The sequence below is a fragment of the Alternaria atra genome (genome assembly GCF_907166805.1).
Source record: "Alternaria atra isolate CS162 genome assembly, contig: 23, whole genome shotgun sequence".
NCBI lineage: Eukaryota > Fungi > Ascomycota > Dothideomycetes > Pleosporales > Pleosporaceae > Alternaria > Alternaria atra.
In genome coordinates, this window is record NW_025091321.1 from 2,941,814 (window position 1) to 2,961,843 (window position 20,030).

The 20,030-nt window shown below is 50.7% G+C and overlaps 3 protein-coding genes across 3 annotated transcripts; 2 read left to right on the top strand and 1 right to left on the bottom strand.

Annotated features, from left to right (window-relative positions):
- Nucleotides 1–2,279: 2,279 nt before the first annotated feature.
- Nucleotides 2,280–3,267, top strand: ALTATR162_LOCUS4537 (uncharacterized protein; the record flags this gene model as incomplete). Its single annotated transcript, XM_043312149.1, has 3 exons — nt 2,280–2,411; nt 2,670–2,813; nt 2,857–3,267. The coding sequence occupies 3 exons, from the start codon at nt 2,280–2,282 to the stop codon at nt 3,265–3,267; spliced, it is 687 nt and encodes a 228-aa protein (XP_043168084.1).
- Nucleotides 3,268–5,338: 2,071 nt separating this feature from the next.
- Nucleotides 5,339–14,961, top strand: ALTATR162_LOCUS4538 (uncharacterized protein; the record flags this gene model as incomplete). The annotated part of the gene is made up of 3 exons (XM_043312150.1): nt 5,339–7,819; nt 7,982–12,193; nt 12,247–14,961. The coding sequence occupies 3 exons, from the start codon at nt 5,339–5,341 to the stop codon at nt 14,959–14,961; spliced, it is 9,408 nt and encodes a 3,135-aa protein (XP_043168085.1).
- A 718-nt stretch (nt 14,962–15,679) lies between these two features.
- ALTATR162_LOCUS4539 (uncharacterized protein) lies at nt 15,680–16,552 on the bottom strand (the record flags this gene model as incomplete). The annotated part of the gene is made up of 3 exons (XM_043312151.1): nt 15,680–16,044; nt 16,097–16,210; nt 16,261–16,552. 3 exons carry the CDS (start codon nt 16,550–16,552, stop codon nt 15,680–15,682), a joined length of 771 nt encoding a protein of 256 aa, XP_043168086.1.
- Nucleotides 16,553–20,030: the final 3,478 nt, after the last annotated feature.

Consider the following 20,030-nt stretch of genomic DNA (forward strand, 5'->3'; position numbering starts at 1 on the left):
CAACATGGGGTGAGCGATATTGATGCCACAGCGCACCGCATCTGTGTAACGGTCACTCCCAGCACACACCGCTCCTCGTCTCATGGCCTTCTTTTCCACTTATCGAATCGGCATAACTAACTCGTCTCTCGCCACGGTGTCGGTACTGTATCCCGTGCAGCAAGTCCAGCCTAGCCCGGGCTATCGATTGCCTGCACGTGGGTGGAATCTCCTACCACTTCCGAGTGCGCACTAATCCTGCAACCCTACACGTACCATCATTCATCATACCAAATGTTCTTTTTGCATACCATGGCCAAAAAGCATCATACAATGCATACCAATTGCCCAACCGAAGCTCTTGCCATGGTAAATGTGTAAACAATTTGCAGAACTCAAGTTCGGCTCAGTTTTCTTCCAGTTGCTGCGGTTCACACGGCAGGCGGCTTACAGACCCCACCAGCCACAGCATCGCGATTCTCTTTGGAGTAATTCCGGGAAGCCACTTCTCGTTCGCTTGCATGACTGGATCGCTCCCAGAACGTGACGAAATCATGATGTTGATGCGGTCTTGGTACCTCAGCCTCGGCGAAGGATTCACAAGGCGAATTAGTGCTGCAAGGTAAGCAGCAAATTATTGACTCAGTTCTAGTGCTCGTATCCGCGCATCTCCTCGTACCCATGCCATGGCATGATCCGAAAACTTCAAATTATGCGTCAACGCTTGCCATTATTCGGGCAGACTAGACGCGCATCGTATAAGCTTTGGATGCTCCTCAGCAGACCAGAACAAGTGAACGAGTTTCGTGCTACAGCTAGTTTGCAGCGTTGATCTAAGGTGAGGGGAAGCTGCAACCCTTGATTGGCATTTGGCATTCATTGATGCATGCACTACCTCTGCACCTCCTCATGCATCGGCGCGCGGATATTTTGCTGCATATGCAGCAATCCAGCCTCGCAGAGAGGCAGCCTTATAACTGAGATGCCGACAGATCAGTATACACTACTGACCCACTGACCACCGTGCAGCTAGCATTGCTTGTCAAGAATCTAGTGCGATTCTGCTGAACAAAAGGCGTAGGGAATTGCAACATTTAGACTACAATTCTTACACTCAGCTGAAGGTCAGTTGGCCTGACTACCGTTAGGTTTGCCTTTCGACGCGGTATCGTGGACTACGGCAACCATAGAGTGGCTCATGTAAGCTGCTTTTCTTCTTTCCATGCGGCTACCGTTAGGAGTACCCATAGGCAAACGGCATCACAAAACACACAAAGTGTTACCGGGGAGATTGAAGGTAAATCAGGCCCTATTCACCGTGGTAGTCCGTCTCGCGGGTTCGTGACTACTGCCGACATCGCATGGATCGCCTGCGGTGTCTATACTCAAAAATATCTCATGTAACCTCGGTCTGGGATCTCGGCCGTTGCCAACCATGCTTACCTGAACATAGCCTCATGTTCCGCACAGAGATACCCTGGTCACTGATCGAGGAAAGGAGGGGCTCGTTTGACAGAAGTGGAGTTGCTGCATCTCTGCCCGTCTCGGCCACTGCGATCTTCAGATCGTGGGGCAGCACTGCTAAGGCACAGAAACGCCTTTACCCGCAGCTCATATTTCGTCGCAGTGCTGACTTGGGGAAGAGAACCCCAACGATTCTTGGAAGTTTCGAATATGAGGCGCAATCCTTCGCCTACACTAGTAATGCGACTCTAGTTGCTTCCCAAAGTCATTACCGACATGGCGCTTCACGCTAATACGAGCTGTCGTAGCAAGTAGTCGTAGCCAGCGCAACGCAAAAGACACCGCCGGTGAGCAGTTGTCCCGTCGCGATAACGCAGGTCAAGCTGTGTGAGGTGCAGACAAGCTGTTTTTAGGCGCAATGGTGGTGAGCTGAAGCGCCCTCGGATTACACCGGTTGGTACCTGACTGACTTCCATTCTCGTCTTATTCTTATGCAGGGACCGCCTGGAGGTCTTCTGCACCTGTTTGATCTGCACCCCAGCATCCGCTCAGCGTTCGATATGGTCGCTGAAAATATCATTACAGATTACAACACTCAATCAGTTCTGGATCCGTCTGTGACATGACGTCTTCGGCTTTGCGCTGTCCTTTCGCACGAGAACATTGAATCGGATAATGTGGGCACCGGTTAGGGCTTTGGTTCCTGCCCGATTGGCTGGGCGATCGAGGCCATGACCGGTCCATTTTGTGCTCACTGCATCCATCTTACACCAGCCTACTGAACCTCTCCACTTTGCTCTCGTACCGCCTTGTTTGACCTTTAGTGCCCTATCACCATGCCTATTCGCAATCCTTTTCGCCGTGCGGGTGTGCCTGAGGCCGTCGATGAGGCCCAGCGGAGCGCGCCGGAGAACGGTTTCAAGAGCACAGCTGTCTCGGGCGCCACGCCCCTGCAGGTCAAGGACCCCGTTGAGTACAAATTGAGTGGTGAGATTTCCAGAAATGCGCCTGGGGCTCAAACATGTTCCTGTTTAAACATGTTCCTCTTCATACATGTCCCTGAGGCTGCATCAGCGCATCGGATGAATGGGCGCTTACAGTGTGATAGAAATAAACGATAGCGGCGTGTACCTACCGGTAAGAAATGTCAAGCCCATGTGATTGTCGGCGCAGGACGTTTGGCGCACGAATAGCACTTGGTAAGACATGGGTTAATGTTGCGACAGCCATCCCCACAGCACGAGAAGCCCACGTTTTGGCACTCCAAGTCCAACGTCTCTACCACATCCTCAAATCACCGGAGCCTACTCAGCGAAAACGAGCCGTTTAGCATTTCGCGCGAGAGTTTCGACTCGTATAGGAGGTCATTTGTATGTCTTGCGACCAGTGGCAAAGACCCCGCTAATGGCATAGGACATCTCCGCGCGCTCCCCAATCCAAGACAATGTCCACGAAACATACCCTCGTCAGTCGCTCGATGCGCGCCGCTCCGTAGATACCAGACGTTCTCTCGATGTCCGCCGTTCGCGCGCCACACCCCGCTCGTCGATGCAACAACCCCGCCATAGCGAAAGCCACGAGCAAGTACCCGAGGAGGGGTTCGAGGAAGTTGGCTTGAACGACGAGCCGAAGCCCCAACCCAAGAAGCGCAGCATCTTCTCGCGCTTCGGGGACAACAACCATGCGAACGAGAAGACGGAAGAGCGACCCAGCTCGAGCCATCACTTCTCTTTAACAGGCCGGAAGAGGGCTGAGAGCGGAGCGGGCTCGGAGCTCAAGCCTATGCCAAAGCCATCATTTGAGGCGCCCGTGGAGTCGCGATGATACATGTAAAGGACAACTAATGAATTGTGGGGATCAAACAAACACCGAAGAGCCGTTGCTTGAGCTCGGGAGACCGTTGAAGATCGCACTGCGCATGACGGCGTTTGGGACTTGGGTTTGATTTCCACTGCATAAACCATCACATACAGGCTCGCATGGAAATTGGGATGCCCGCTATCACGAGGAAACGAGATTTGACCATTCCGTCACACCACGCGTTCCGTAGATCATAACGGGACACTCATAATCACGAATCCTAACTATCATCTATCCCAACTCGTATCTTCAAACATCGTGTTATCACCCATGATTATTCCCTGCCAGACTACTGGGCCACGCGTTTTTGCAGATTCACCCGGAACGGGTAAACATCCGTGATCCGCGGTACGATCGTTCCGATGATGTCATCGAACAGTGGGCTTTTGACTCGCTCGTTACCATGGCTTGTGCGACAACGGTTGGATGCTAAGTCGTTGTTTGCTGGGTTCCGCACATGTGAACTTTTTAGATCGAGATCGAGATTTAGATTTTGTTGGATCTTGCGGCGCTGTTGGAGCCATGGCAAGATAGTAGTGTCTTGGTAGGGGGTTGGCTTTTAGTAGTCAGGTGATTGGAGGGGCTGGACTAGATGGCTGGAGAACTGGAGTGCCGTGCATGTCCGATGCTAGCATAATCTGCTGTGAAGACGAGGTTGGAAGAAAGTTGTCGTGACGGGATGTAGAGGCTGGCTTATGGTTTTGACTATGTGGCTGTCGTGGGCTCTGTGCATGCAGCAGACGAATGCGCGTCGACTGCACAGGACCATGAGACTGCGGATGTCTAGCTCTTCATGGCTGGAAGCATGATTAGAAAACCTCTGCACTTTTGGCTTATGATGGAAGGCGAGACATTTCTTTCTCCATTAGGTTTTGAGCGCAAAAACTAGGAAACACAGCTAGCGGTCGTGGTAGATATCCCCACATTCTGACTACACATCAGCACCAGTATGGACTTCCATCACCAAGGTAGATCTCTTAACGGTTTCCTCCGTGATTAGAATCCTGTGAGTACATGCTGCCACTTGTCTGTTTTGTGGTAACGCATCGTGGTGTCCATGTGCGATCGTGATGTTAGAGGTGGTTAGCGCAACCCTGTGAGTTGATGCCGCCCTGCTGCCCTTCCGCCCAAGGCTTACACTTCCGACTTCACAGCGTCAGCACGCTCTTCGCATCGAACATCCATCATCTCAGTCTCGGACTAAAGCTACTCGCCCATACTCCATTGATTCGTTATCTCATGTACATCGATAGACCATGGCTGCCTTGCGTCGAGCACCCCGGTATCTTCGTGATGCGTAGCGTTACAGCCTTGCGAAAGCATGTGCCTTTCAGGTATTGTTCACCCAAAAGAGAAGGACGATCGACTGTGCCACAGATAAGAAGTAAAGGAGGCCTCTGAGAAATAGTATCTGGAGCTGAATCAATCTGGAGTTGTTGCCTTGCACATCTTAGCCCTTGTGCTACGCGCGCGCCATATTGCGAATCCATTTGACCTGGAGTCACCGGAACGACGTGGGGTCTAGAAATGCATGAAGTTGAGGACAATCTAGTTTGTGGCTTGGGTGTTGTAATATGCTCAGCCTCGCTGTCTTGTGGATAGTGAGCCACATGATGCGGCGAGGTGATGAGGCGGTGGACCATTGCCGCACAGTGCTCCAGGTGAAGGTGAAAAGGTCCGTTTGCCCATCTTAGACACGACCACAACGTGCAGAACCAGATACCTCCTCTTTCAATCACCCAAATCTTTTGCTGCCTGCAAAGTTTTCATCTGCCGGCTTTCGTCTTTTTCTCACCTTGTACAACTGCTCTCGCTACCACGACAACACACTTTTTGCTGACCACATTGGTCACGATCGTTACGGTACTATTGTTGCTACTGAGACAAATATCTTGGGCATCATTGAAAGTTCTGGATAGAAGCCTAGAATCTGAACTCATAAGGTACGTGATACACATACATTCTCAACGCAACTGCGATGAGCACTGGACATAGCTACAGCCTTGCACTATACTCTCCCTAAGTAGGACTAAATATGCTGACTACTTTACCACAGATTGTACTCCTCGAAAGCCCTTACACCATGTTGTCGGCGACGGCTACGGCCTACGTCATTCACCATGTCGTACTTCCGCCGAAGCTACCGCAACAAGACGATCGTAGCACCGCGCATGATTTGGTCCTGTTCGAGATTGTCGTCCACGCCCTCAAATCTCTGAAACCATACGTCAACAAAGAGCATGTCGAGACTGTCATGGCTGCCATCGCAACAGTCGAGAACCTCCAGATCTGTCGCGATGACCACGGCAACAACAGTCAAGGTCAACTACAAGATCTTCTTGCCAAAGCTGCAAATGGTGGCACTATTGGTGCAGTACCGCTAGAGGTCAAAGCACAGAATGCCGGAATTCTGGTCAGCCGATCTTCGACTAACTTGAACTTCGAGTTCTTTGAGCTTTCTCCCAAAAACGAGGCGGCTATGTGTTCAGGACGGCTTGTGAGAGAGTTCCCAGGCTACGCATCAAGGATACCGACTGTAGATGTCAACCCAGATCTTATTGAATCGATCTCTAGAACTATAGCCACGATGACGACTCAGACAGCTCCAGGCTTCCAACCTCAAATTACCAAGAACAAGAAGATCATGAACGAACAACGTGATACAACCCATCCAGGCATGGTCACAGACTTCCTCATGAATTTCATCACCGCTCTTGGCGAGTCGACGAAGCTACAGCGCATCACGAAGCATACCCGTGAGGAGGTTCTCTGGAGTAACTGCCTATCACCATGGCGACGATCTCCAGTGTGGCTCCTGCTACGTGTATCGCTACAGCTGCTCTTCGCTCGCAAGGCACCTGGCAGGCTTAACGCGGATGGCCTCTACAAAGCCTTTATGATTTTCATGCTAGCGCGAGTACTTGATCTGGCTAAGCAACACTGGGAAGACATGGGCAGCGAGACTATTCACATCATTTTGGCCAAGTTGACGCGGCGATTGCGCAAGTTCGAGCAGCTCAAGCAGACAGATTACCTACAGCCAGGCTGGGCGCCTCACATTCATGACAGGATGATCAATGCCCACGTATTCATCAAGCAGCACTGGCAGACTCGGATCGACAACTCGCGAGCAAATATCGACTCCAGCGCCATTGCCAAGCTCAAACCTAAGGCTGATATTGATCTGGACCTGTCAGGCTTAGACGCGTTCTTGTTAGGCATCAAAGCTCGCCAGCGAGAGGTTTCCCTGTCTACGTTCATACCCACCTCTGAGTATCCATCTTACCAAGCTGTTCAGCTGCCGAACAGCCTGGAGTCGTCCCATCCACATGAAGACACACTCCTCCGCTTGGCTGCCTTCGAGACCTGGGTTGAGTATCATCTTGCCGATTGGATCAGGTCTCATCTTCACGACGAAGATGCTTGCGGAAGACTGCGTACAATCATGACCAGGTACTATAACATCGCCAGTAGTACCTACGCTCGAGCACCTGTCGGCATGTCCATCATGTATCTTACACTCACTGAGCTTTGGATTGCGTGCGATAGGATCGCCTGCACAATCTATCCCATGTTGGTTGAGTACGACCCTGAGGTCGACCTGACGGAGTTTCAATGCCTTGCGCTCCCTCTAAAGAGCCATTTGAACCGTCTGAACGCTTCAGAGTGCTATGTACATTCACGGCGTCGCGCAGCATTGCAGAAGCCCTCTGTCTATCGACAGTTTGGACACTCGTCATCGTTTGCTGTAAGGTATTTCGACCAACAAGAGTCCCTCCAGGCCATGTTGTCAAAGATCGAAACCAATGCAGCTGCCAAGCGCAAGCAGAAGTGTGAGGAGCTGGGGAGTCTCAAGCGTACGTATCAACAGTATATGGATCACTACAACAGCACTTCATGCGAAACTGAGACGGTGGTCTACAACCATAGGTTTGGCTACACGCAGGAGCGACACTCCAGAAACTGTAGGAGATGTGCAGCAAAACACCGCGCAGACGATCTCACCATCCGAATCTTTGAATGGCCAGTCTCACCTCAGGTACCTGTAGCAAAAGCTACCGTATTTGAGTTGATGGTACCGGAATCCTACAGCGACTGGCGCGATGCCTCAGCACACTTCATCACCACGGTTCTCGGCTACAAGGACGCGGTACAATCACGACCATCATGCTCATATACTCTTGACAGGCACCACGATCTGTCCCATGTACTATCCCCTCGATATTATGAGCGACAAATTGTTCCGCTCTCGCAAATCAAGAGCCACACGGTCACCCATCGGAAGCTAACGAAAGCCATTCCTCACCTGAACGATGACGATGTTTGCCTAGAGAACGCCCTGGTATACGCCTACTACGACACTTCGAACCGTATTTTCAACACAAACATGCCAATCTGCACAGCGAAAGTCCCGAAGAACTGCATGTACCCGATGCCGGATCGATCAAAGGCTCTCGAACGCTTCATGTATCGACCGCCTACTTCGCCCGATGGCCTGCCAGCCAATGAAGTCATTGTAAGATTCAATCCTAGTCCGCTCTCTGATCTTCAAAGGAGATTTTATTCTCTGGCTTTTCATTGTCACCAAGTACCCTAAGGGTATTTGCTGTGTTTTACGTCGACCCCGAATGGATTTCCTTGTGCGCTATGGTATAGATCTCACTAACATACTTCATAGGCAAGCTTGTATGATTGTCCACTCCATTTTTCGATCGACGAATACAAGGCCCTGGGCGCGCTACCGCTTGGGCATAATATCATCTATTCAAACATCCTCGCTCAGCTAGCGATCCCGTCGGTTGATTACACAAAAGTCGAGACGCAATGTATAGTCCTCCAGACTGTACATCAGGCTGGCCCATCAAATCATCGCATCGAGCGTTTAGCCCATTCTATCCTTACAGAATCGTCCTTTGGCCATGCTCTGCTTGAGCAGCTTGAGAGCAACCTGGGTCGTATCCGAGAGAACTGGGAATCGTGGAGGGCTGCAGCAACATTCTCTTTACTCGCTCGACGAGTATTGAGCTTAACGTTAGCCTCAGACGTCCGTTCTCGCGCACTTGATCACCTTGAGAGATTGCGGAGCGTCTGTTTGAGGTGGCTTCAACGGTTGAAGCAGAGAGTGGCCGCCTCAACGGATGATGGTCAGCGTACAGAGCTTTACAGTCGCGCTACAGAAGTAGCGCTGTTGTGTACCTCGACCTACGACGTGGAGGAGACTGACTTCGAAACTGTTCTCCAGCAAGATGCGGCTATCTCAACATTGCTTCAATCGTCGATCGTAGTACAGGAGCATTGTGAGTCCATGCAATCAGACTTCTCTGAACTCTTCCGCATCACACTACAGTCGTGGAAATCGGTTATGTATCGCATCCTTCCGACACTACGGAGATGTGTCCTCACAAACGACAGTGGTCTTTCTGATGCCATTAAAGCCAACTGGGCCGCCTTTGAATCGACTTCCAGTAACTCCTGGGTTTCACTCAACGGAAGCCACCAACAACACTGGATGCTCACAACCTCTGGGTCCTTGCCAGTGCATTTCAATCTACTCACTGGGGAGCTGCTTGTCAATGGCCTTCCACTCGCTCATCTTCCGGCTGAATACATGCGCCACAAGATGTATGCGCCACTATTCCGCAAGTCAGCCTTGGAAGTGGTACCAACGGACGAGGTTGGATTTATGTTCTCCGCCAAGGCTCTTTATCACGGATACAAGCTTCATTTTGGCATGAAAGGCGACGATATACTTTTGTCTGCCATCCGAGATAGCCAAAGACTCGAGTTGGTACCATCACGTCTTTTCCAGAACCTGCTACCTCAGTCATTGGTGACAGATGCCGTACACTGGTATGATTCACAAGCTCAAGAGATCGTATTTCGACCCTTGTATTCTCCATGGTCAACCGAAGACGATTCACGATGGCGTCTTATACGACGTGGAACATCATGGCGTTTGGTCAACAATGAGAAAGCGATGATCAACGTTCGCAGTCATACATCTCGTATTATATCGAGTATGTTGGCACCACTCGAGAAACCGCTACACATCCACATATGTGTTGTTGGCTCAGATCACGCACCGCCCTCCTGTGTTCAGATCGAGCTCTTGAGGCTACGGATTTCCTTCGAATTCAATGAAACCGACCATCGTGTACGCTCTAGCCAGTTTCGGGACATGATTATCGACCCAGATCAGACAATGGGCGCCCTCGTAGGCATGCAGAGCAGATTGATTTTGAGGTCTGTGGAAGGCCGGCGGATGATTCTTATTCCGGAAGGATCGTTCGAGTACGCGAAGACATCCATACATCATCCTAAAGTCAGCATGTCAGAGGACTCTGCAGCTCGAATTCGTGCTTACCATATCGACGAGACTCTTGGTCAGATCATCGGCGACGGAAGTCTTCGCAGTCGCTTGATCCTTTGCTATCTACATGCGCTAACGTCTCACTGCCTACCCGATCCTTTGACCGGAACTACCGGCACTGAATCAGCAATCTCAATTCTCAAGTCGGCAGCGGTGGGATCGATTGACCTTCTTACCCAAGAAGATGTTGGTATACTGGAGGATATAGCCAGTCTCTCGGCTGTGAGATCGTACTATCCTTCACATTTGAGAGTGATGCAGAGTATCGACTGGAACGCGAACCTTCCGTCACTGTCGCAGCATGCCTCTTTCAGATCCCTTGTTTCAAGCTTACTGCATCAAGTTGCTAGAATGCGGCTGTTCCATCCAGATAAGTCTGCAGTCTTCGACATGATCAGCCAGGCCCAGCAGAGATTGATGTCTTCCTCAAACACCCATCTGGATGAGCGGTCTACAATTCGAACCGCCACGTATCAGGTTGCCAGCTTCGGCGCTGAAGGATTCACCTCTTCACAAGACTCACGTTACGACACGCGTGACAACCAAGGAACTTCCGATAGAGGCAACCAGGTACATGTGGCAGCCAACGTAATCTTACAGGATCGATTCGCTCTCCACAGTCGTATTACAGACCTTAAAGGCGAGCTTCTTCGAAATCATTTCGCCAATGCCACTGTCTCGGGAGTGGATAGCTCTTTCAATCCTGGGGGCCTCCGGTACGATTCAAAGTGGCTGGGAGCTGCATCGGCGCTAGTCAAAGAGCATTGGTGCACCCTACAGCGAGTTCTAGGCGGCATGGCTGACAAAAGCAATCGCTACGACGTGACAACATGGCTGTGTACGATGGCTTACGCCCAAACATCGGACATGGATACCATACAGGCTTTGGCTGCAGCTTATAGGTTACGTGAGTTCTCGGCGGTACAGCCACCTGACGCACTAGAGTACGACCTGAACAAGGGACACAGTTTCAACAAGACAGCAATTCGGAACACTGTGCTAAGCTACACTAAGGCGTTTACAGACTCTGATGAGGCAAGGCTACCAAAGTGGGATTCGGAAACTGAACAGCAGCATCACAACAGGATGCAAGGCGCATTTCAACAGAAGCAAACTACCGCAGTCCAGGAATTCGTGAACAACCTGGATCACCAATGGCCAGTTCAGAGTCCCACGGTACCGTCTGCAGCTGCTTGTGAAACCTACCTTAACGTTTCCGCTGCAATGACGACTGTTCGGGATCACTTTCAACATTGGTTCAATAACCGCCTGTTCATGGAGTACCTCGGTCAACTATCAGCAATCATTGCGCGACAGGCAGTGTCACAAGTGCTGGCGCCACGCTATATCCTCGCTCTGCCGCTAAAGAAGGACTGCCTCAGCGACACTACTCGTCACTCCAGCGCGCTGGATATCTTCGCTGCGAATCTACTTCCATCTACTGGACCTACATCAATAACACCTCCTTGCGAACCCAAAGTAACCACAGCGAGGAGTCATATAACTGAGAAGCACTACCAGATGAGAGAGAGGCTTGATGACTTCTGTCAAAAGATTGGGGTATACGCCAAGTCGAAGTGTGAGCAACAATACGTTGAGAGTCTACAATCAAGCTGCAAAGCCCTTGGGTTGCATATGAGCAGCAACGACACGCACGACGAGTTGCTTGCAGATGCTCAAATCCTGCTTCAAGGGTATCTACGTAACTGCCAGGATTATCTCGAGACCTTCAACTCCGCATTGAAAGGTCTTTTCCACCACGAAATCGCTCATCGGATACAGCTTTCGCCACGTATTTGTACAAAATTCTGGTTAAGCCAACTGCACCGGGACCGTTTTGAGACACTGTCGACTCCATGGAAGGAGACCGTCATTCAGTATGCGCTCGCCGTCACCAGCCTACAACGCGCTCAGAGGTTGGTCCGTTTGTCTAATAAGCCGGTCGATCTTCTTGACGAACTGCATTTTTTGGGCCACACCAATTGGGACGTGCACCAATATCCAGAGACCCTTCTCATTGAGGCCGAGAGTGGCATCCTCGTCAGAAAGGAGCAAGAGTATATTGCCAGCCAGATGCGTTCACCAAAGGATGGACAGAACATCGTGTTGCAATTGCTGATGGGTGGCGGCAAGTCGACAACCATCTTGCCCATCCTCAGCGCTTTCTTTGGTGACAAGAAGAAACTTGTCCGGGTAGTTGTCGCAAAACCCCAGAGCAAACAGATGCTGCAAATGCTTATAGCTAAGCTGGGTGGTCTATTGAACCGAAGGATTTACCAGATGCCCTTCTCGCGCAACCTCCGACTAAGCGCCCAGGATGCCCGCACCATTCGCGAAATTTACGAAGAGTGCATCCGGGAGCGCGGCGTATTGTTGATCCAACCAGAGCACATCCTGTCTTTCAAACTGATGGCAGTCGAATGTGTCCTCATCAACCAGCCAGAAACCGCTCAATCACTGCTGGCAACCCAGCAATGGTTCGATGACGTTTCGTGTGATTGCATCGACGAGAGTGATGAGGTAAGCCATGCGTGTACAATATGAATGGGAGACATACACTGACGTCATTGCAGAACTTCTCGATCAAATTTGAGCTCATTTATACGATGGGATCTCAACAGTCGATAGAGCACGCCCCTGAGCGGTGGTTGATCATTCAGAATCTTCTAGCGCTTATTCCGGTCGTGGCCAAACAGGTGAAGGAGGAACTTCCCCAAACTATTGACATACAAGGAGATGGGGATGGACGGTATCCCAGGGTCAGGTTCCTACGACCTGACGCTGCTGATCGAATTCTGCGTCTGCTTGCGATCCGGGTCGTTGAGTCGGGTATAGGAAGTCCTTCTCGCTCGCAGTCTCCCACAATGCAAGCAGCTATCTTGCGCTACATCTCCGTACTGGAGCTGGAAGCGAACGAGATTGAGACAGTCGAACAGAGCAAGTTCTGGACTGATACGACAAAGCCGTCACTTCTTCTCCTACGTGGTTTGTTCGCCGGTGGTGTGCTACGTTTCATCTACAGTCAGAAGCGCTATCGTGTGAACTTTGGTCTGGACAACTACCGCACCCCGAGCACTCGCCTTGCTGTTCCATACCGCAGTAAGGATGCACCTTCACCTAGAAGCGAGTTCTCTCATCCGGACGTCGTCATCATCCTGACCCTTCTCGCCTTTTATTATAGCGGCCTGAGCGACGATGCTCTCTTCGATACGCTCATACATGTGCTGAAGTCCGATCAAGCGATCATTCACTACGACGAGTTCGTCAGTACCGCGTCTTCACGTCTACCCAAGGCTTTTAGGCAACTCTCTGGAATCAGCATACGTGATCGACATCAGTGCATCACGGAAGTATTCCCAAGCTTGCGATATTCGAAGAAGGCCATTGACTACTACCTCTCGTATCTGGTGTTTCCGAAAGAATTGAAGCAGTTCCCCTCCAAACTGAGCGCAAGTGGCTGGGATTTGGCGATATCCAAGCCGTCCTCGACAACTGGTTTCTCCGGCACCAATGATACTCTGCACCTACTTCCACTCAACATTCGACACCTGGATCTGCCTAGCCAGCACCATACGAACGCTCAAGTCTTATCATATCTTCTGATGGACGAGACTTCGGTGGCGGGCTTACCTGCTCGTACACATGGTAGCGATGGTAAGCATCTTCTAACTTTCATCGAGCAGTTGGATTCAGATATCAGAGTTATACTGGACTGTGGTGCCTCAATTCTTGAAGAAAACAATAGGGAGGTAGCTGAGGCATGGCTGAAGCTGCGTGGAAACGACATTCTGGCCGTTGTATACTTCGAAGACGAGGAGCTTTCAGTCCTTGATCGCACTGGCAAGATTGAGTCTTTCCAGACTTCCCCATACGCCAAGATGCTAGATTCCTGCGTCGTCTATCTGGACGAGAGTCATACAAGGGGAACGGATATACCCGGATTGCCGCGACACTATCGAGCCGCCCTTACGCTGGGCAGTCAACTGACCAAGGATCGCCTCACACAAGCTGCTATGCGCTTACGAAAGCTGGGAAACGGCCAGTCGGTGTGCTTTGTTATTCCCGAGGAAATTCGAACGAAGATATATGAACAAAACGGCAAGCCAATCGGTACTCCAATCGAAACGTATGATGTATTGGCATGGGCCATAGGCGAGACCTGGTCCGATTTGAAGAGGAGCCTGCCGCTCTGGGCCGTTCAAGGCAACCGATTCGAAAGCCACAAGCATTTGCTGATCGGCGGTGCTAACACGACTAGAGATCAAGCGGAAGCTTTTCTGGAGGATGAAGCTGCAAGTCTTGAGACTCGCTACAAGCCACGCACACCAGACCACGAAGGCTCTGCGCACCTCAGCAATTGGGACAAGTCTAACAAGAATATCGTGAGTATCGTATCGCGGTGCCGTGACTTCGGGGCCATGGGCTTTTCCTCTGCTGCGCTGAGTGAGGAACAAGAGCGTGAGCTTGCTCCTGAGATCGAAGAGCAGCGCCAGGTTGAGCGCCCTCCACGCTTGAAAGCACATGAACATACTGTTCATAAAGACCTCAAACACCTCTGCAACACTGGAGAAGTCGTAATTGGTTCAAAAGCATGGGGACCGGCGTTCCAAAAGCTCTACACAACGAGTGCCGGTAAGCTTATCAACGTAAGCAGTTTCCCAGATGACTTGCTGGTCACGGTAGACTTCATGCACACCGTTCAAATACCTCCTGGGACAACTCGAGCATCCTTCATCTCGGATTCCTACCAGCGACCTGTCCAATTCATTGTTTCAGTGCCCAGCCAAGACAATCCGGGAACCATCAAGAACCTCATCGTCATCAGTCCTTATGAGGCAAATCAGTTGCTACCTTCACTTCGTCAGTCAAAGAAGGTCACTCTCCACCTCTTTGCGCCGCGGTCCAACGCCAGTTATCCATCGATCGATCAACTCATGCTTCATAATGCCGGTCATACGTTCTCGCCTGGCACCGTCTCGCGCAGCTTGACGTTGCAGTTGAACCTTTTCGCTGGAAGTCTCTATCTTCGATGCCTCGTTGAATATAGAGAGCTATGTGATCATCTTGGTCTATTGAAGGGAAAGGCAGAAGATGGTCAGCAAGTCTATGCAGATGGCTTCATCGACCCGCCAACCGGTATCTGGGGACTTCAGCAGTCTCCTGTACCCTTCTTACGAGCTCTACTCATGAAGATTCGGCGTGAGGGTGAAGGTGTTGAGAAGACACACATGGGCAAGCTCTTGAGTGGGATCCGACTGGAGGAGAGCGACTTCGTGGAGGAAGAGTAGCCGAGTCTTGTGATAGTAGTGTGTCAGGGTGGTTCGCTGGGGATGGAGACAGGCTGTGGGAAAGGATACAAGGAGCAGGTCACTTGGAGGAGGCGTCAATATGGTACTTGAGGAACCTTGGCACAGCTCTAGTTCAGGGTCAGTAGCAATATCAGCACAAGAATGCTGTAGTCATAATGTGATTCTATAGTTCAATCTCTCCTCTAAGATGGTGTTCCTTTGTGGGACGAATATGGTTGTGAAGTCCGATGTTGTCCTGGTCTCTGATGCAGATACTTGGAGGTGCTCCAAGCTTGGAATGGTTTCGAATTACATCATCAAGCATTTGACGCAATTCCAATTTTTGGACTCACGCTCTGGGTTGATATGCTTCCTTTGGAAGCAACAAAACTCTCTTGTTAGGCGAAGTTCTATGCGACACAAGTTCTCTCATCCTCTGGTGTTGCAGATAGCAGAATCCTTCCGTTTACTCGAATGCGGAAAACCTGCCGTCTCTATGGAACACACCCAACACGATCAAACAGTGAGAAGATTTAGAGAAAAGGCTCTCAATTTTGTGACCATCAATATATCATCTATACAAGAAGTAAATGCTCCAGGCTATATACAATGCTCCCAGCGCAAACAAATGCTACACATCACTGCCATTCAATTATGACCTTTCAGCATCCACCAACTCATCCCCAACAAAAATCCATGTTGTTGTCGTCGAAACTGCTTAGCAAGAGGAGAGGGGCTCCTTGTAGATGCAAGAGTCGGAAGGACCCTTGGAGACGGACTCGGGCTCGCTGCCAGAAGCGACACCCTTGAACTCCTCGCAGATGACCTTGACGGAGCTGGCGCAGTTGGTGGCATCGATGGTGGCAGTGTCACCGAAGTTGGGGTTGATACCAGCAAGGAGCTTGCCGTTGGAGGCCTTGACGTTCTTCATGATGACATGGCGCTCAGCGGACTGCTTGCAGTTACCGCAAGACCTGTACAGCTTGCCGAAGGTGTCAACGGTGAAGCCATCGATGGTGACGGTACCAGCACCGTTCTGCTGAATGACCTTGTCCTCAGCTCCAGTAGCACCTCCGCCGATGACTAAAGAGTGTTAGTTCGGGTGAGTGCAGATGTGTTCGGGAAGTTGTCTTACCGGTTGCGTCACCGTCCTTCTTGAGGGAAAGAGCGTCCTCGCAGACAGCAGCCCACCAGACGTTCTCGATGGTGCAGCTGCCCTCGCAGTGAACACCCTCAATCTGGTCCTCACCTGAATGATGTTAATGATTCGACTGTGGCTTCAACGATTGGTCAACATACCAATGATAGCGTTCTTGAGCGTAGCACCATCCTTGAGGATGAAGACAGCGTCAGAGTCGCCTCCCTCAGCCTGACCAGTGCAGGAAACGCCACGGCCATAGGTCTTAAGACCACCGTCAAAAACGCCAGTGATCTCCTTGGCCTCCTTGAGAGTCTCAGTGCCAGCAGAAGCTGGGATAGGAAGGCTAGCACGCTTGGTCATGCTGAAGAAGTTCATGGGAGAAGACTTGGCTGGGCCGGCCGAGACGGCAACGGCGAAAGCGATGATGGAAGCAGCGACGGAGGCCTTCATGTTGATGGTTGGAATAGTTGAAGCTGGAAAAGCTGGATAGTTGTTGGATGGAAGAGAGAGACGTTGGGTTCGACTAGCGAATGTGATGCTTCAAGCAAAAGATTGTAAAAAAAGGTTGGAAAGATGAGGACTGTGAAAGACTGTTGGCTCGATGGTGAGTGCTGTCTACTGGGTGCGTCTCCCACTCCCTCTTATACCATTCGCAGACCCCCATATCCGACATCTTCTCGATGCCTGCCAACGGGTGAACCACGGAAACATGCACCATGCAGGTCTGGCGAGATCGCAAATAGAGTGAATCCACATGGTCCCGTCCAGCCTCGTGGACGCATGAAACTATGGTTTGCCACCAAGATGGGAAAGAACGAGGGTCGATCGCCATACCGTCGGACATTTCTTGGTCTTGGGCTTGGCAATTATGCTCATTTGTTCGAAACACGACACGCTGGGGTAGTCCCTGGCTTCGCCTATCGTGATCCACGCGGTTTGTGCCTGTTTCGCCTTATTGTGCCAAGGGTGAAGCGTTTCAAAGGAGTGGACTAAAATTTCCTCCAATCGCAAAGTCACTTCGAAGGCGCTGGTGCGCCCAGTATCGCGAATTCTGTATACTAATTGGGTTTTACAGCATGTCAAGTGTTTAGCTTTTTTGACATCAAAGAAGGTTGCGGTTACATCTGTCACTTCTGGAGAGCCTCCTTGCACGACCAAAGCATGTGGCAGTGAGCTCTGACAGTCGCTATGGCTACGCAACATATACAGAAATCGACAAAGAGAACTTAGAAGCACAGTTGGCGAGTTTACTTTTCCTTTCACTGCAGATATGTCCTGGCGCGACAACACAGTGTTTGAGTGGTGGAAACAACGATTCAGTGTCACTACTCGAGCACGAGGAGCGAAGGCGCTTCTAGTTGTGATCATCGTCGTCACGTTTCCAGTGTATTAATTCTTCGAGTATGCATGAGCGTGAGAGGGTCGGTGGTATCGAGCCGCCTCACAATGCGTGCGCTCTTGGGCGTTGTTCTCACCGTTAAAACATGATCTCGCTCCACACATAGGTCCGGGCGTGGTTTCGATCTAGTATAGAGGAGATTTCGATAGCGTAGCCAGGAGAATTGTGGAGTGAAGGATACGGGTGTGTCGTAAGCCGTTCTTGGCACACTAAGTGAAGAAAGGGCGGGAAAGCTTGTGTATGCGACTTCGACGGCAAGGCTGCGGTGCAGCCCACTGACTCGAAGGGTCCACACCACCTCGTCGATAACGACTCCAGAGATGAGGACGCGTATCTCTTCTGTTCTCGGACAGGCTCTGGACTGTACAGCGAACATCGATAGCCTGAAAGACGCGACCCGCCCGGCGCAACAACTCCACGAAGCAAACAGCACGCCGAAATGAGGGGCCTGCATTAACCAATCCCTCGACAGTGTTGTGGTGGAATGTTGGGCGCAACGCTCAACGGGCAAGACTTTTTCCTGGTGAAACGGACCAGCAGCTCCGAGGTGTGCCCATCCGAAACGCGATGAGCTATCGGATGGCAGCCGATACCGCCATCAACGGCACGAAGAACCTGATGCAGCGACTCTCTGCACGCTTATCTATCCCAAGAACACTGTTTTCATCGCATGGATGCATGCGACCATCTAATTACCGGACATATTTAATGCTCCGTCGAGCATTGACAATAACACTGCACAACAGACAAGCCACAAGTCCTTGAACGAGATCACATGGTGGTATGTCAGAGGATCTGTGGCAGCGCAAGCGTGGCTCGGGCCGTGGCTGTGGAGGCGCAAGTGGCGCGCGCCCCACTCTAATAAAGTCTAATTGTGGCTTTATTCTAACGGTGACGAGCGCCATTGGTATCCCTCCAGACTATGCACATCGCTCCACGAACAGTTGGTAGTGCACAAGAAGAAAGAAAAAATTGTTTGGCGCCTTTTGGTGGATAGTACGAGGCTTCTAGGAAATCTGATGACATCATTACCGTACTACTTACCGAGATGAAGCGCCGAAATCTATTGGCACGGTGCAATACCTAAGACTTGGCCGCATACTGCGAAATACAATAGACTGACTAGGGTTGACATATATTTTTTACACAGTGACGATTGCCATACTGTTTCGGCTGTAGTTTTGTAATTCGGACGATCTAGTGAGCTTGTCTCTTGGAATCCGAAGAGAATCTTCCTAAGTTGCTTTCTGGCAGACGTGCCACCCACACCCACTCGACTATTCTTAGCGCTGTTGGCTGAGCTACTTGCCGTCGAAGTTAACACAACATCACTGTGCAGGACCATATCTACGATATCTAACACACGAAGAAACCCATCGTTGTTCACCGGCTACTACACGCCGTCTTTTCCCCGATCCACCTGTTCGGCATAGCTGTGCTTGGCCTTCCAAAACAAAACTCGTAAAGCTCTTCGTAGAACTCTTGGGAGCCAAATGCGCGGTTGTCGCGATACTCTGGAGTTGTTCGGTGGATTGTTCGTGATGAATAACTGGGGTCAATGACTACGCAGATCGCACGATTCTGCCGAGTAGCACAGTTCGGTGGATTATAAGCTTCTCACGAACTAACTCAAGGCATCGTGAGAACCTCTTGGCTGTGCTAGAGAAGGAAGGTCTCGACTGAGCTAGTATCTAGGCAAGGCAAAAATACGATCTCTACGTACAATTGCTAACTCAATTCAGTCCAAACATGCGTACATTACAATTTGCGCTCTCGGAGGTACACCCAACGAGCTCGTACAACCGAACGACTACGACGGCGGTGGTAACTTGGGAACAGTCGCTGACTCGACTCTGGTCTCAGGAAGTGCAAATTACGATTCGCGATGTCGAAGACACACCGGACGAACTGGTACGATCGGATGACTACTACGATTACGACGACGCAGACAAACTACGTCTGGGCAGACGCATCGAAATCGCGTGAGAGACTCAGCGTTACACTGAAGATCTTCACGGATCGGAGCGGTTTTGCTAGCCGATGCCGAAACTTCATCTCAACTCCCGAATCATTCCAGTCCATTGGATTTCTGGCTCATCACCACGAATGCTCACGTCGGTGCGCGATGCTTACCATTCACTTCATCTACTTGCAACGCGGTGACATAGAGCCACTTACCACTCACTACTTCTGTAATCCCAACGAACCTATACGAAATGATCGTCCCGAACGGGAAACAGCATACATATAACGAGCTCTCAAAACCAGCGATGCACTTGGCTCGTTGTAGCGAGATAACATTTATCACGAGGGTTACATTCAATTACCAACCCGTCCCTAGGGACCCTCGTGTCTCGCCCAACATACACTAGAGGGTTCCACCTTTGCTTCATTATCCCACTCAAGAAACCCTATATTGTCCTATACCCATTCTAAGGGTTGAACTCACACTCCAATTGCCCCCCACAGAGCCCCGTAAGACAAACAACAAAGGCCTAGTGAGTAATACTTCTTGTATTAGAACAGTCC